This window comes from Rhinopithecus roxellana, chromosome 20 (assembly GCF_007565055.1).
Source record: "Rhinopithecus roxellana isolate Shanxi Qingling chromosome 20, ASM756505v1, whole genome shotgun sequence".
Classification (NCBI taxonomy): domain Eukaryota; kingdom Metazoa; phylum Chordata; class Mammalia; order Primates; family Cercopithecidae; genus Rhinopithecus; species Rhinopithecus roxellana.
In genome coordinates, this window is record NC_044568.1 from 46,203,957 (window position 1) to 46,218,155 (window position 14,199).

Consider the following 14,199-nt stretch of genomic DNA (forward strand, 5'->3'; position numbering starts at 1 on the left):
CCTTGTTTATTAGTTCTAATAGGTTATTTTTAGTGAATCTTTACAATTTTCTATATATAAGATCTTGTCATCTATGACTGGAAATATATTTACTTTTTTGTTTCCAATCCAAACGCTTTTATTTATTTTTCTTGCCTAATTTTCCTGGCTAGAACCACCAGTACTATGTTAAATTGAAGTGGCAAGAGAGGACATTTTCCTCTTGTTCCTAAACTTGGGGGAAAATATCCAGTCTTTCACCATTAAATGTAATGTGAGCTTTGTGGTTTTCATAACTTTACCAGGTTGAGGAAATCCCCTTCTATTCCCAGTTTGTTAAGTGTTTTTGTCATGAAACCATTTTTATCAAATGCGTTTTCTATATCCATTGAGATGATCTCTGGTTTAAGTTCATTTTTAATTAAACAAAATCATACTACATTCTCTTTATAAAAAAATGTGTTCAGTGTCGCCGGGTGCAGTGGCTCACACCTGTAATCCCAGCATTTCAGGAGGCTGAGGCGGGTGGATCACCTGAGGTCAGGAGTTTGAGACCAGCTTGGCCAACATGGTGAAACCCCCCATCTCTACTAAAAATACAAAAATTAGCTGAATGTGGTGGCATGCGCCTGTAATCCCACCTACTCAGTAGGCTGAGGCAGGAGAATCGCTTGAACCCGGGAGGTGGAGGTTGCAGTGAGCTGAGATCACACCACTGCACTCCAGCCTGGGTGACAAGAGCAAAACTCCGTCTCAAAAAAAAAAAAAAACAAAAACAAAAACAAACAAACAAATTAAAAAAAGTGTTCAGTATACATAAGGCTAGAGTCTTCCTAGTTCTTTCCCAAACACCCCAAGGTACTCGCTGTTGTCAGATTGCTGTTTCCTTTAAGCTAATTTCCTATCCGTGTGTATGTGTGTGCATGTGTTCAAAATATACAATATGCTTTAACAAAAAATGGCATAATAGTGTCAAATTAAATTCGGCCTAAACCTGCCTCCATGGATCATGAACTGCAATCTATGAGTACATTCTTGTAACAAGTAGCTGAGTCTCAGCCAATCACAGCAGACAAGCTTCAGTTAATTGCAGGCTGCCAACTGATGAGACCACGTCCATATAAGGCAATGCCAAGCTGTAACCAATCAAGCTGTTTCTGGATGTCATTTCCACTTTCTGTCTATAAATAAGGCCTGCCTAGGTTGCTGGGTAGAGCTCTCTGAACCTCTCTCCTGCTTCCGAGTGCTGCCCAATTCATGAATTGTTCTTTGCTCAAATAACTTCTAGCTAAATTTGTCTAAAGTTTTTTTTTTGTTTTTTTTGTTTTTTTTTTTTTTTTTTAACAATGGATGTATGCTGTTTTCTCTCCCTGGAATGCCCTCTTGGTCCCAGCTGACATACCAGTGCCCACCTCCTTTTTAAGACTGAGGAAGTCCCTCTTTTCTGTGGTGCCTTCTAAGGTCATCCATACATCAGACATCTTTTCCTTCTAGTGATGGCTCAAAATTGTTCCCCCTTTTGTAGCCCCCTTTGGTTATGATTTTAACAGGGGAGGTATTTAGATTTGAACAGCCTGAACTTTCATACAGTATACACTGATAGTCCCCAAACATCTTTTTAGCTATAAACACATTTATAGCTATTGTGTGATGATGGTGCTACAGCCACAGTTAAATTTTGAGCCACTCTGACATCGTTTTACATGGCAGCATTTGTTGGTATGATAAGTGGAATTCAGCTGCTTTGTTGGTATGATAAGTGGAATTACAGACTGCTTTTCATGCTGTGTTCATATCACTAAGAATGAATCCCAAAGCTCCTTGTGTGTGGGAGGATGAGGGTGGCTGGAATCTTACCATGGAAGAATCAGGGATGAACAGTTTCCCTTTTACTGTTATATGCTGGTTACATACTGGGCTTCTGGGTATGAGTTCATTTGAAATAAACAGCACACACCTGTTTCAAGGACGGGCTTGAAAATGGCTGACTGCAACCTCCACCTCCTGGGTTGAAGCTATTCTCATGCTTCAGCCTCCCAAGTAGCTGGGATTACTGGCACGTGCCACCATGCCCAGCTAGTTTTTGCATTTTTAGTAGAGACAGGGTTTCGCCATGTTGGCCAGGCTGGTTTCAAACTCCTGACCTCAAGTGATCCGCCTGCCTTGGCCTCCCAAAATGCTGGGATTACAGGTGTGAGCCACCACTCACAGTCTGCTCTTAACATTTGATAAAAGTAGAAAAGTAAAATTGCTGATTCTAGTGTAACAAGTATAAGTCTCATAAATCAAAGATGGAATCCAGTAGTATCTGAACAGCAGGAATATTTTGCCTTGGTTAGACATCCCTGGATATAAGCTAACCTTCTGGTGTTCAATGAAGAAAAAAGACCACATTTATAAAATATGTACGAAATACTGAAAACCTACATTATAAAAAACTATGTCTAAATCACAGGGAATAATAGGGGTTTCTGTAACAGGGTTTTTTTTTGTTTTGTTTTAACTCTTTGGGCATAGACTGCTCCTTTAATGTGCAAATACGTTATTTAACTTTCACACTTCCCTTTAGCCCATGGTTTCTGGAATGTACCATGCACAAAAGGAGTGGAATAACTGGACAATATTGACTCATACAGCAAGCTCTTGTGTTCAGGGACAGTTCCACTAATGGGCATGTAGCAAATATTTGTTGATTAATTGTAGCTTGTTAGGATTAATCCAACTTCTTAATTGATAGTTGTTTGCTGGTGTGTTTATCAGAGTCTCTTTTTCCTACGCCAGCTGTGTATGGAGTATGAAGAGCTTTGGCCTCTATGGAAATCCACTGGGACCTTTCCCTCTGGCGGTGTTTGCCACTGCTGATGTTAAATGTAAGCTCATTCCACAATATATGATGCTCAGATTTGAGGAAAGTCATCTTGCTACCTAGAATGGGAGCTTTATGGAAGCTTGTTAACATTGATACACTAATTGCCAAATAATTGGAGAGGTTGTATACTTTTTGGAATGAGATACACATGCTACTCTCATATGTATTTGGTGAGAACTTCTTACACTATATCCTTCCTGAAGGGCCACATGACAGTATTATCAGGAGTTTTTTTTTTTTTTTTTTTTTTTTTTTTTTTTAGACAGGGTCTTGCTTTGTCACCCAGGTTTGAGTACAGTGGCACAATCCTATCTCACTGCAGCCTTGACCCCTTTGGCTCAAGTGATCCTCCTGCCTCAGCCTCCCAAGTAGCTGGGATTACAGATGCCCACCACTGCACCTGGCTCATTTTTGTATTTTTTTGCAGAGACAGGGTCTCACTATGTTGCCCAGGCTGGTCTCTAACTCCTGCCTCAAGAGATCCTCTTTCCTTGTCCCTCCAAAGTGTTGAGATTACAGGCATGAGTCATCTTGCCCAGCCAGGATCAGGAGCTTTAAAAAAAGCTTACCTTTTCATCTAGAAATTCCACTTCTAGGGTTCTCCTATATAAATGACCAGATGAATGTGCAAAAATGACTGAACGAAGGTGTCTATTGTAGCATTTATTACCATAATAAAAAATATTGTAAATAACCTCAAAGTCTCAAATAGAAAAATGGTTAAAAAAGACAGGTTATAAAGGCAAAGGCTATTTTCTATGTTAAGTATTTATATGTCACTATGTGAATTCAGATTTTTAAAGTTTGAAGTTTTATACCAAAATGTTAACAATAATTATCTTTTGGTGATGGAGCTATCAGTGACTCAAAAATTTTTATTTCTTTTATCCGACTTACCTGAATTTTCTAACTTTTTTTCTAAAATGACAATGTAGTTTTCTCTGTATATATCAATACAGGCCAGTCAACCCAACTTTAAAAGGTGAAGAGAGTACTTTTAATAACTACAAAATAAGTTTTGGTAAAAATTATCTGTTTTTGTTTTTGTTTTGGAAACAGGGTGTATCTCTGTCTCCCAGGCTGGAGTGCAGTGGCACAATCTCCACTTACTGCAACCTCTGCCTCCTGGGCTCAAGCCATCCTCCCACCTCAGCCTCCTAAGAGTAGCTAGACTACAGATGTGCGCCACATGGGCTAAGTTTTGTATTTTTTTCTTTTTTTTTTTTTTTTTTGGCAGATAGGAGGTTTCATCATGTTGCCCAGGATGGTCTCGAACTCCTGGGCTCAAGTGATCCTCCCACCTTGGCCTCCCCAAAGTTCTGGGATTACAGCCATGAGCTACTATGCCCAGCCAGTTTCGGAAAAAATTCTAAATCACTCTTTAAGAGCCATTTTACAGAGAATCCTATTTCTGAGGTCTGGATGTTAGCTAGAATATCCTGTTCCTAACTCATCTAAGGTTTCCCCTGGACCCTCCTCCTCACAAAAGTTCCCTGTTAAATGAAATACCACAGTTGCATATGATTCTTACCAAATAGGCTCTCCAGAAGGATTGAATGTAGAGGGCCGCTTCCTCTTCTGTCAGCAGGAGGGAGAGTGGGATTGGCGGCCGTGGGCTGAAAAGCAATAAAATGGTCATATGCCCATGAGAATCCAGTCCTTCAGCCTTGGCGTTGCCTTTGACAACATAATGACCTCTCTGATTAAGTGCTTCATCCATCCCCTTTCTTAGCAGGCAACAGTGTCATTTTAGATAGAAAAGTGTATGCTTGAGTTAGCGTTTATTATTTTAAAATCTGGGAAGGATTTTTTTAAAAAAAATAGTGTAATCTTAAATCATTGTTAGCCTATTCTTCTTTTGAAGGACTCAGGCTGCTATACTTGCATTTTAGTCCTGAAGGTGCAGCATACATGTCACTGACATGAGACTATTTGGATACAATGCAAGAGACAGAGGAGCAGCTGCCTTTATGTACTGCAGTAGGACCGAGACATAATAAAGAGCTCTTTCTCCAACTTTCCATTGAAATTAAGGACTACAGTTCATCTCTTTCCTGAAAGGAACACTGGAATTTATCTCTGATTAGTGTGCATTCCAGGTTAATGTGGTTTAAATTCAAGCACATTTTTAAGTTCTGTAACAACAGAAACATCAGGGGTTTGCTGTAGGTCTTGCTGCTCACCACACAGAATGCTAATCACTGAACTGATGAGTATTACCAGGGAAGAAGACTCTAATCTTAATCGAGTGCTACAGTCAGGAGGAGATGGGATCAATCCCAAATTCACCTCCCAAATGGACAAAAACTAGGGGTTTATATAGCAGGGAAGAAATGTGACAATGTGTAAGAAAACAAGAACTAGGGAGGAGCTAAGGAAGCAATCATGATGAATGAGGGCTCTGGCATCTCATTGTCTAGATGAGTTTCAGTTCTTTGATACCGCCTTTTTTTTTTTTTTTTTTTTTTTTGAGAGGCCTGGGGGTCCTTCCCTGAGGAAGGAACTCAGATAAATTAAGTTTTAAGCTTTAAGACCAGAAGGGTCAATTTCTATGTTTATCTGAAAACAACAACAACAACAACAACAAAACTATGGGACGACTGGGTTGGTTTCACTGCTTCATCTTAATAAGAAATAAAATATCTCAAGTGCTGGATCAGTTGATAGTGTCTGCTCTTGTGGGATTTTTCATATTATGGGATTTTTTTAAAAAATCAAAGATACCACATTAAAAAATCAAGACTACTCTTTTTTTCCCCCTAAAAGTTTAACAGAGGCACTAACAGATGACAAGGACTTACACATCTGTCTTAATTCAGGTTCTTTATGTTTCCCCCAAAGCAAAGCATAGCTGCCTCTGAAAAGCAAAGGCCAAGACAGTTCAGATATAAAAGAAAGAAACCCTCAAAGGATGTGGATCACATGGGGGCTGCTTCCAGTATAGCATCCCCAGAAATGACTTTGCAAGTAAGGGACTCCCAAGTGCCCTGGCCTCAAAACTACCCCAAGTAACAGCTAGAGCTTAAAGTAACTCATGGCACAGACAGGTTGACTAACCTACCCAAGGTCACACAGCTTGTAGGTGCCTAGTCAGGATCTGGGCCCAGACCTCTACGATCCCAAAACCCAAGCATCCCTTACCATGGAGTGCTGACACACCAGGCCTCAACTGGGCAAATAAATGCAGATGCCCGGCCTGCCACAGACTGCAAAGCTAACTGGCAACAGTGCATGATTCTCCAGGACCCAAGGGTTTTATTTCCCTCCAAAAACTCTGACTTAAAAAAAGAAAAAGAAAAGCTTGTAGTATATTTGTTTGAGTGAATGAATGCTCTTTTGAATTATTCCAGAACCAAAGAAATCAAAGCCACAAAGAACACAGAAGTTATCAGCACTTTTCTAGTGAGTGCAGAGCTGTTGCCAGGCTCTGGTTTTCTGGCTGGACAGGTCCTTTTTAAGAGACCAAGTAAAGGTGATTCTTCCATTTCTTTCTCTCCCCTTCCTCCCTCCCTTCCTTCCTCTTTCTTTCTCTCTCTCTTTCTTCTTTTCTACCTTCCTTCCTCTCTCTCTCTCTCTCTTTCTTTCTGATGAAGTCTTACTCCGTCCCCCAGGCTAGAGTACGGTGGCGTGATCTTGGCTCACTGCAACCTCTGCCTCCAGGATTCAAGCAATCCTCCTACCTCAGCATCCTGAGTAGTGGGACTACAGGAGCTCGCCACAATACCCAGCTAATTTTTGTATTTTTGGGTAGAGATGGGGTTTCACTGTGTTGGCCAGGTTGGTCTCGAACTCCTGACCTCAGGTGATCTGCCCACCTCTGCCTCCCAAAGTGCTGGGATTACAGGCACGAGCCATCATGCGCAGTCTCTTTTACATTTTTTAAGTAAATTTTCTTAAAATTGTAGAGACAGGGTCTCGCTATGTGGTCTCCAACTCTTGGCCTCAAGCAATCCTCCCACCTCGGCCTCCCAAAGCACTGGGATTACAGGCATGAGCCACCAGCCCAGCCCCGGTTCCCTGTTTTCCACATTAAATGTCTCTCCTCATCCAATGTCCTGATTCTTTATATCTCAGTTCTGTGACACCAACAAATCACATCCCTGAAGTAATTTCCCTTCACTAGTTAAAATTCAACAGCTTCTAGAGAGACCTTGGTGTTTATAAGGAGACCTTGGTGTGTTGGCAGTGAATTCATGGGAATGATGCTCTAATGCATTCTCACTGGCTGATATTTACTGAGAACTTTCTGGATCCCCTCCCAGCAGCCTTGCTCCTCATGCTCCAGCCCTGCGGGCGTCACTGGTAGAGGGTCGTGACTGCAAGTTGTCCAGGTCCTTGGTGTTTTGAACAAAGAATTGTACAAAACGCCCAAGAAAGCAAAGAAAGAATGAAGCAACAAAAGAACGAAAGCAGGGATTTATTGAAAATGAAAGTACAAAAGTACACTCCACAGTGTGGGAGCGGGCCCAAGCAGCGGCTCAAGGGCCCGGATACATAATTTCTTGGGTCCAAATACCCCCTAGAAGTTTCCCATTGGCCACTTCATGCTCACCTCATGTAAATAAAGTAACTGGTAGCCAGCAATCAGTCTGATTGGTTGTAAAAAGCGGCCAACCAGAGGCTGAAGCGAAGTAACAAAATTATACTTCTATGCAAACAAAGACTCCGCCCGCAATCAGTCTGACTGGTTGCGGACAGCCAATTTCCCATCTGCTGCGCAGAAAATTTTGGGAGTTGAAAAGGGAGGAGTTTCTGGTCCTTTTGTTACTTAGGCACGGAAAGTTAGGTTTTCCTTTCAATTTAGTCCTAGGATGTGAGTCAGCCTTAGGTTCCCTGCCTCCAGACCCTATTCTCCTGCCTCATTGGCACTTAGCAGCTCCTCAAATATGCCGTGCTTCTCCCACCTCAGGGCCTTTGCTAAGGTGCTTTCCTCTGCCTCCAGTATCCCCCTACTCCTAGCCAGAGGCACCCTGTACAGAGGTCCTCGTTGTTCTCTGCTCAAGGGCACCCAGGTGATCGGCCAGAGGGTGCTAAAACCCAGCACCTGCTCTGCTCCTGGGTGTGTGGCCACATCTGCCCTAAGGTGAGGATACCTTTTCCTAATTTGCTCAAATGCACCTTGGGGCTGGTGAGAGGCCTGACACCTCTTTTTCCTGGTTCCCTCTTATTCCTGCTTCTGATCTCCATTCAAATGTTATTGAGGCAGGGCACTGTGGCTCATGGGCCTGTAATCCTAGCACTTTGGAAGGCCGAGGACAGTGGATCACCTGAGGTCAGGAGTTCGAGACCAGTTCGGCCAACATGGTGAAACACCATCTCTACTAAAAGTACAAAACTTAGCCAGCTGTGGTGGTGTGTGCCTTTAATCCCAGCTACTTGGGAAGGTGAGGCAGGACAATCGTTTGAACCTGGGAGGCAGAGGTTGCAGTTAGCCAAGATCGTGCCACTGCACTCCAGCCTGGGCAACAGAGCAAGACTCCATCTCAAAAAGAAAAAAAAGTAATTGAAAAATGTCCTTTGATTACATCAGGGCCCAAGGAAGCTTCCTGTAATTTTCCTTCCTGGTCCTTGGCCCAATTTGGAGATAGAAGTCCTTGTAATTACCTAATCAATGCTCGAATCTTCTACTGGTCTGAAAGCTCCACAAGGGTAGACATGGGTCCTGTGTTTGCTCCTCTTGGTGTCCCCGGCACGTAGGACAATGTCTGGCACATAGTAGGCACACTCAACAAATACTTGTGGAATGAGTAGTTGCCTCTGTGCCCAGCTGTGTGTTAAGCACTACCTACACGTGATTTTGTTAAATTCACACAACATGAAGAATGAGTTGTTATCCTTTGTTTAGGGTTGAAACAACTGAGGCATACAGGGGTAAAGGGACTCTGTGTTCAAGGTCATTGAGCGTTTCCAGCTGAGAATGCAAACTGCGCAGGAAACAGTGGCCCAGAGAGAAGACAGGGCCAGCTCACAAGGTCAGTAGCATAGAAGTCAGGGTCTAGCAGCTGCTGAGTGTTAAGGAGAAGAAAACACAAAGAAAAAAAAATGGGGGCAGGGAGGGTGGAGAATCACAGAAAACGCCCTCTTTGTTGAACTTTACAGTAATAACTTGGCAGATATTCATTTATCTGAACCTCCACAGGGAAATCCTATGTCAGGAAGGCTAAACAGAGTAGAATTTGTCACTTGTATTGGAGGGGAGATTTGATAGTGCCTTTCTGTTCAGCAGCAATTTTCCTGCTTTAAGTATGTTTTTCACAACTGATGTCATGAAATCCTCAAAGTAACAGTATTCCTGTTTCGGAATAGCAGCAGGAAAACAGAACTGCAAATCTCAGAACACAACGGGTGAGCCCAAACAAAGGGCTTTCACCAGTAATGAAACCCTGAACTGCTTTGCATCACAACGACATCTCCAAAAAGCAAAATGAGATTTCTAATAGGCCTTTAAGCAGTAATAAGAAGCCACCTTTAGTGACATCCCTGCTTTCATAGCTAGATAATGGGGCGCTGTCTAGCTCCCAAACCAAGAATAAGTATGAGAAAGCCATGGTAAATCAGGCCAAATAAAAAGGACTTACTCTTCGAAGAGTAGTCCTGGGAATTATCAATCATTTCGACGGGCCAGCTTGAAGGGAGAGAAGCCACGCCAGGCCCTTTCCTCTCTCTTGGAATCAGTGCAACTGGCTTAAAGTCAAATAAAAATAAAGAGGCGACTGCTCATCACCAGGGAACTAGGGAGGGGAGAGATGAACACGTCAATCACAGAAGGAGGCAGCTGAGGTCTTAAAGTGCTTAAATCAGACATCCCCAAAGCAGACGTTTTTGCATGTTCAGACGGGCACGACAGGACTGCTGGGTATGTTTCCAAGGAGAATTGTTTTACTAGTAATGCTCATTTGTCATGTCCTCCTCCTTATTTTCTCAAATGTGAATACATTTGAACTGTAAGAATCAATGCTGGCCGGGCATGGTGGCTTCTGCCTGTAATCCCAGTACTTTGGGAGGCCGAGGTGGGTGGATCACCTGAGGTCAGGAGTTCCAGACCAGCCTGGCCAACATGGTGAAACTCCGTCTCTACTAAAAACACAAAAATCAGCCGGGCATGGTGGCGGGCGCCTGTAACCCCAGCTACTCAGGAGGCTGAGGCAGGAGAATCGTTTGAACCCAGGAGGTGGAGGTTGCAGTGAGCCGAGATCGCACCACTGCACTCCAGCCTGTGTGAAACAGTGAAACTCTGTCTCACAAAAAAAAAAAAAAAAAAAAAAAGAATAAATGCTATAATTCTGAGAAGGAACAAAAATTTATTTTTCTGATTGTGTTGTGTGTATATAAATGTATGTGCACATGTGCGCGCATATACATGCTTCTTTCCCCTTTTTCAGATGCAAAGTAAAAGCTCTGCAGGACATGAAGATACAGCATGCTAACAAAATACATAATAAGAAAATCTGAGACGTTAGTCTTCATCAATTTCTTCATCCAGTTCAAAGACAAAGAGGTGCCATCAAAAATCACATTTAATCAGAATAAAGAAGAAAGGAAGAGCTTGCTTGAGATTGAAAATGAAATTTTGGAATAAAATTCTATCCACTTTTTTTTCTCTCTTTCTCTTTTCTTTTTTTGACAGGGTCTTGCTCTGTCACCCAGGCTGCAGTGTAGTGGCATGATCATAGCTCACTGCAGCCTCAAATTCCTGGGCTCAAGCCATCTTCCCACCTCAGCCTCCTAAACAGTAGAGATTACAGGTACTCACCACCATTCCCAGCTAATTTTTTTTTTTTTTTTTGTATTTTTGTAGAGACAGTGTCTCACTGTATTGTCCAGGTTGGTCTCGAACTCCTGGGCTCAAGTGATCCTCCCCCCTTGGCCTCCCAAAGTGTGGATTACAGGCAGGAGCCACTGTGCCCAGGCTCTCCATTTTTCTTTTCTCTCTTTTTTTTTTTTTTTTTTTTTTGAGACGGAGTCTCTGTTGCCCAGGCTGGAGTGCAATGGTGTGATCTCGGCTCACTGCAACCTCCACCTCCCAAGTTCAAGCGATTCTCCTGCCTGAGCCTCCTGAGTAGCTGGGATTCTAGGCATGCACCACCATGCCCGCCTAATTTTTGTATTTTCAGTAGAGATGGGGTTTTACCATGTTGGTCAGGCTGGTCTCGAACTGCTGACCTCGTGATCTGCCCACCTCAGCGTCCCAAAGTGCTGGGATTACAGGCGTGAGCCATCGCGCCCGGTCTTCCACTTTTCATTAACCAAGAGATTAAGTTGTTTTCTTGGAACATGAAAGCACAACCCAGATATAAAGCCATTTACAAAGATGGCACATGTTCTAAATCAATCATCATGAAGTTTTGCAATTCACTAATATTTGATAATGGCCACTTGTCACAGTCAGCAAGAGACCTGACCCAGTTCTCGCCTTCCATCCTAAATGGCTTACCAAATGCTCTATTTTGAGGCATCGCATTTTTTTTTCTTGACAGAGTCTTGCTCTGTTGACCAGGCTGGAGTGCAGTGGCATGATCTTGGCTCACTGCATCCTCCACTGCCCGGGTTCAAGTAATTCTCCTTCCTCAGCCTCCCAAGTAGCTGGGATTACAGGCGCCTGCCACCACACCTGGCTAATTTTTGTATTTTTAGTAGAGATGGGGTTTCACCATATTGGCCAGGCTGGTCTCAAATTCCTGACCTCAAGTATCCACCCACCTCAGCTTCCCAAGGTGCGGGGATTACAGGCATGAGCCACCAGACCCGGCCGAGGCATCACATTCTTGACTTATAAACTTAAAATATTATAAAAAGTACAACAGAGGTTATCTGGAATGGTACTCCCTGACCATATGGTGACTAGCTGTTAGGATGGAATCTCATAGGATTCTTTCAATTCCAGCCTTCTGTGAACACACAAATAGCTCCAAAACCTGTGGAACATTACTCTCTGTAGCCTTAAAGCATATTTAGAAATCATGGTTACCAGGATATGATGTTGCTTTGGCCCCTTCACTAATCTCCACCCTGGGAGATCAACAAGCGGTTATTACCCCAGCATCAGGCTGAATCATCCTCCTGCTTACACACAGAGCTGAGTCCCATTTTACCAACTCCATCATTGAAGCTGCATACGTGTCCAGATAACAGAACTTACCAAGCAGCAAAGTGCAAGACCACGTGCTCCCATGTGGGTTTCAGATGTAACCATTTTTTTAAAAAAACAAGGCTGTGATACTTGGTATTTCTTGATAAAATATGCCCAGATTGTGGTGTTATTTCACGTCTTTGTAACTGATTACACATTTTCTCTAGTGTGACTAAATGAAAAGTTTAAGGAGACCCACCTACTCCCCTGTCTCCCTCCCCTGGATTTAAAGGGTGGGCCCAGGCACCGGGGATGTTCAGAAGAGCAGAGCACCTCCCTCCCCACCCTTTTCAAACCTCTCACAGGGGATCTTCACCTTTTTTGTGTCACGGATCCCTTCCTACTTTGGCGGTTTGGATTCCTTCTCACAATAATGTTTTTAACAACATAAAAGTAAATACATAGGATTACGGCAAACCAATTATATTGAAATAAAGGTATCAAAATATTAAAATAAGAGCTGGTGATACAGTAATATATGTGCTTCTAAATTATGCAGTAAATAACGAGAGCTAATAGCAGGCCAATTAACTACTGTACTTTGAAAGGTGTGACAAGTGTAAATGGTATTTCTCGATCTCTGCAACAACTGTAATGTGACATGAGATGTGTCTGTGGTTGCTGTCAGGGACAAACTCACGGATACTATGGAAACTACTGAGGTTTGTTGCCCACATTCATACTTAAAGGGGACGCTGGATTTAAGTGAGAGATTAGTGAAAATAAAGAGGGAATTTATTGCCCCTTCCAAGTTCTGGGACCCCTGAATCATAGACAGTTAGTTGTGGCTGGAGCTGGGGAAAGATGGGTTTTATATCCAGTTGGAGACTGAAGACTAAGGATTTAAAAATAAACAGGATGGGCCAGGTGCAGTGGTTCATGCCTATAATCCCAGCACTTAGAGAGGCCAAGGAGGGAGGATGGCTTGAGGTCAGAAGTTCAAGACCAGCCAGGGCAACACGGTCTCTATAAAAAACTTAATAAATTTTTGGCCAGGCACAGTGGCTCACGCTTGTAATCCCAGCACTTTGGGAGGAGGAAGCGGGCAGATCACTTGAGGTCAGGAGTTCGAGACCAGCCTGGCCAACATAGTGAAACCTTATCTCTACAAAAAATACAAAAATTAGCCAGGTGAGGTGGTGCATGCCTATAGTCCCAGCTACTTGGGAGGCTGAGGCAGGAGAATCACTTGAACTTGGGAGGCAGAGGTTGCTGCGAGCCGAGAGCGCACCACTGCACTCCAGCCTGGATGACAGAGCAAGACTCCATCTCAAATAAATAAATAAATAAATAAAATTTTAAAAAATACTTGTGATTTAAAAAAATAACCAAGAGGCTGGGCAGGTGGCTCACGCCTGTAATCTCAGCACTTTGGGAGGCCGAGGCAGGCGGATCACAAGGTCAGGAGATCGAGACCATCCTGGCTAACACGATGAAACCCTGTCTCTACTAAAAATACAAAAAATTAGCCAGGCATGGTGGTGTGCGCCTGTAGTCCCAGCTATTTGGAGGCTGAGGCAGGAGAATGGCGTGAACCTGGGAGGCGGAGCTTGCAGTGAGCCAAGATTGTGCCACTGCACTCCAGCCTGGGCGACAAAGCGAGACTCTGTCAAAAAAAACATAAAAAACAAAAAAACAAAACAAAACAAAACCGAGATAAATCCTAATGGTGAAATGAGACGATCTAAAAAGAGAGAGTGACCAGAAAGTTATGGAATTTGGCCCAAAATTATTAAAGAGCTGCTATCCAGATGGCAGATGGAGTCAATGTAATATAGTGTGGTGGTTAATGGGAAAAAAGAAAAAACTTTTCATATTTTTATTCCCAATAATTTGTGATTTTTCAGTATACCCATTAAATTTTCAAAAGAGAACTGTTATTTCCCCACTCTGTTTCAGTAAAGGGATCCCATTCAGCCAGTTGCTCAGGCCTGAAATCTCTGTTGCATTCTTGACTCCTCTCTCTCCTCCAGCATCCAGTCCATCAACAAGTCTTGGTTCCAACCTCAAAACATGTCCCAAATCCAATTTATTTTACTTCCTCCTCTCCATGAGGGCATCATGTCTTCACTGTAGTTGCATCCCTGTATGCACTATTAGGTTGATTTCAGTCAATACCCTATCCAGCTGCCGGGCTGATCTCTTTAACAGATAAACTGAAGGCTGGGTGTGGTGGCTCATGTCTGTAATCCCAGTACTTGGGGAGGCTGAAGTGGGAGGA

General features: G+C 43.0%; 1 protein-coding gene across 2 annotated transcripts in view; it reads right to left on the reverse strand.

Annotated features, from left to right (window-relative positions):
- IQCK (IQ motif containing K) overlaps positions 1-14,199 on the reverse strand; it is a 139,579-nt gene that overhangs the window by 64,554 nt on the left and 60,826 nt on the right. For both annotated transcript variants that reach the window (XM_010388553.2, XM_030924887.1), the window contains one exon: positions 4,380-4,464. In XM_010388553.2, the coding sequence (XP_010386855.2) occupies positions 4,380-4,464 (85 nt within the window). The remainder of the gene's footprint in view (positions 1-4,379; positions 4,465-14,199) is intronic.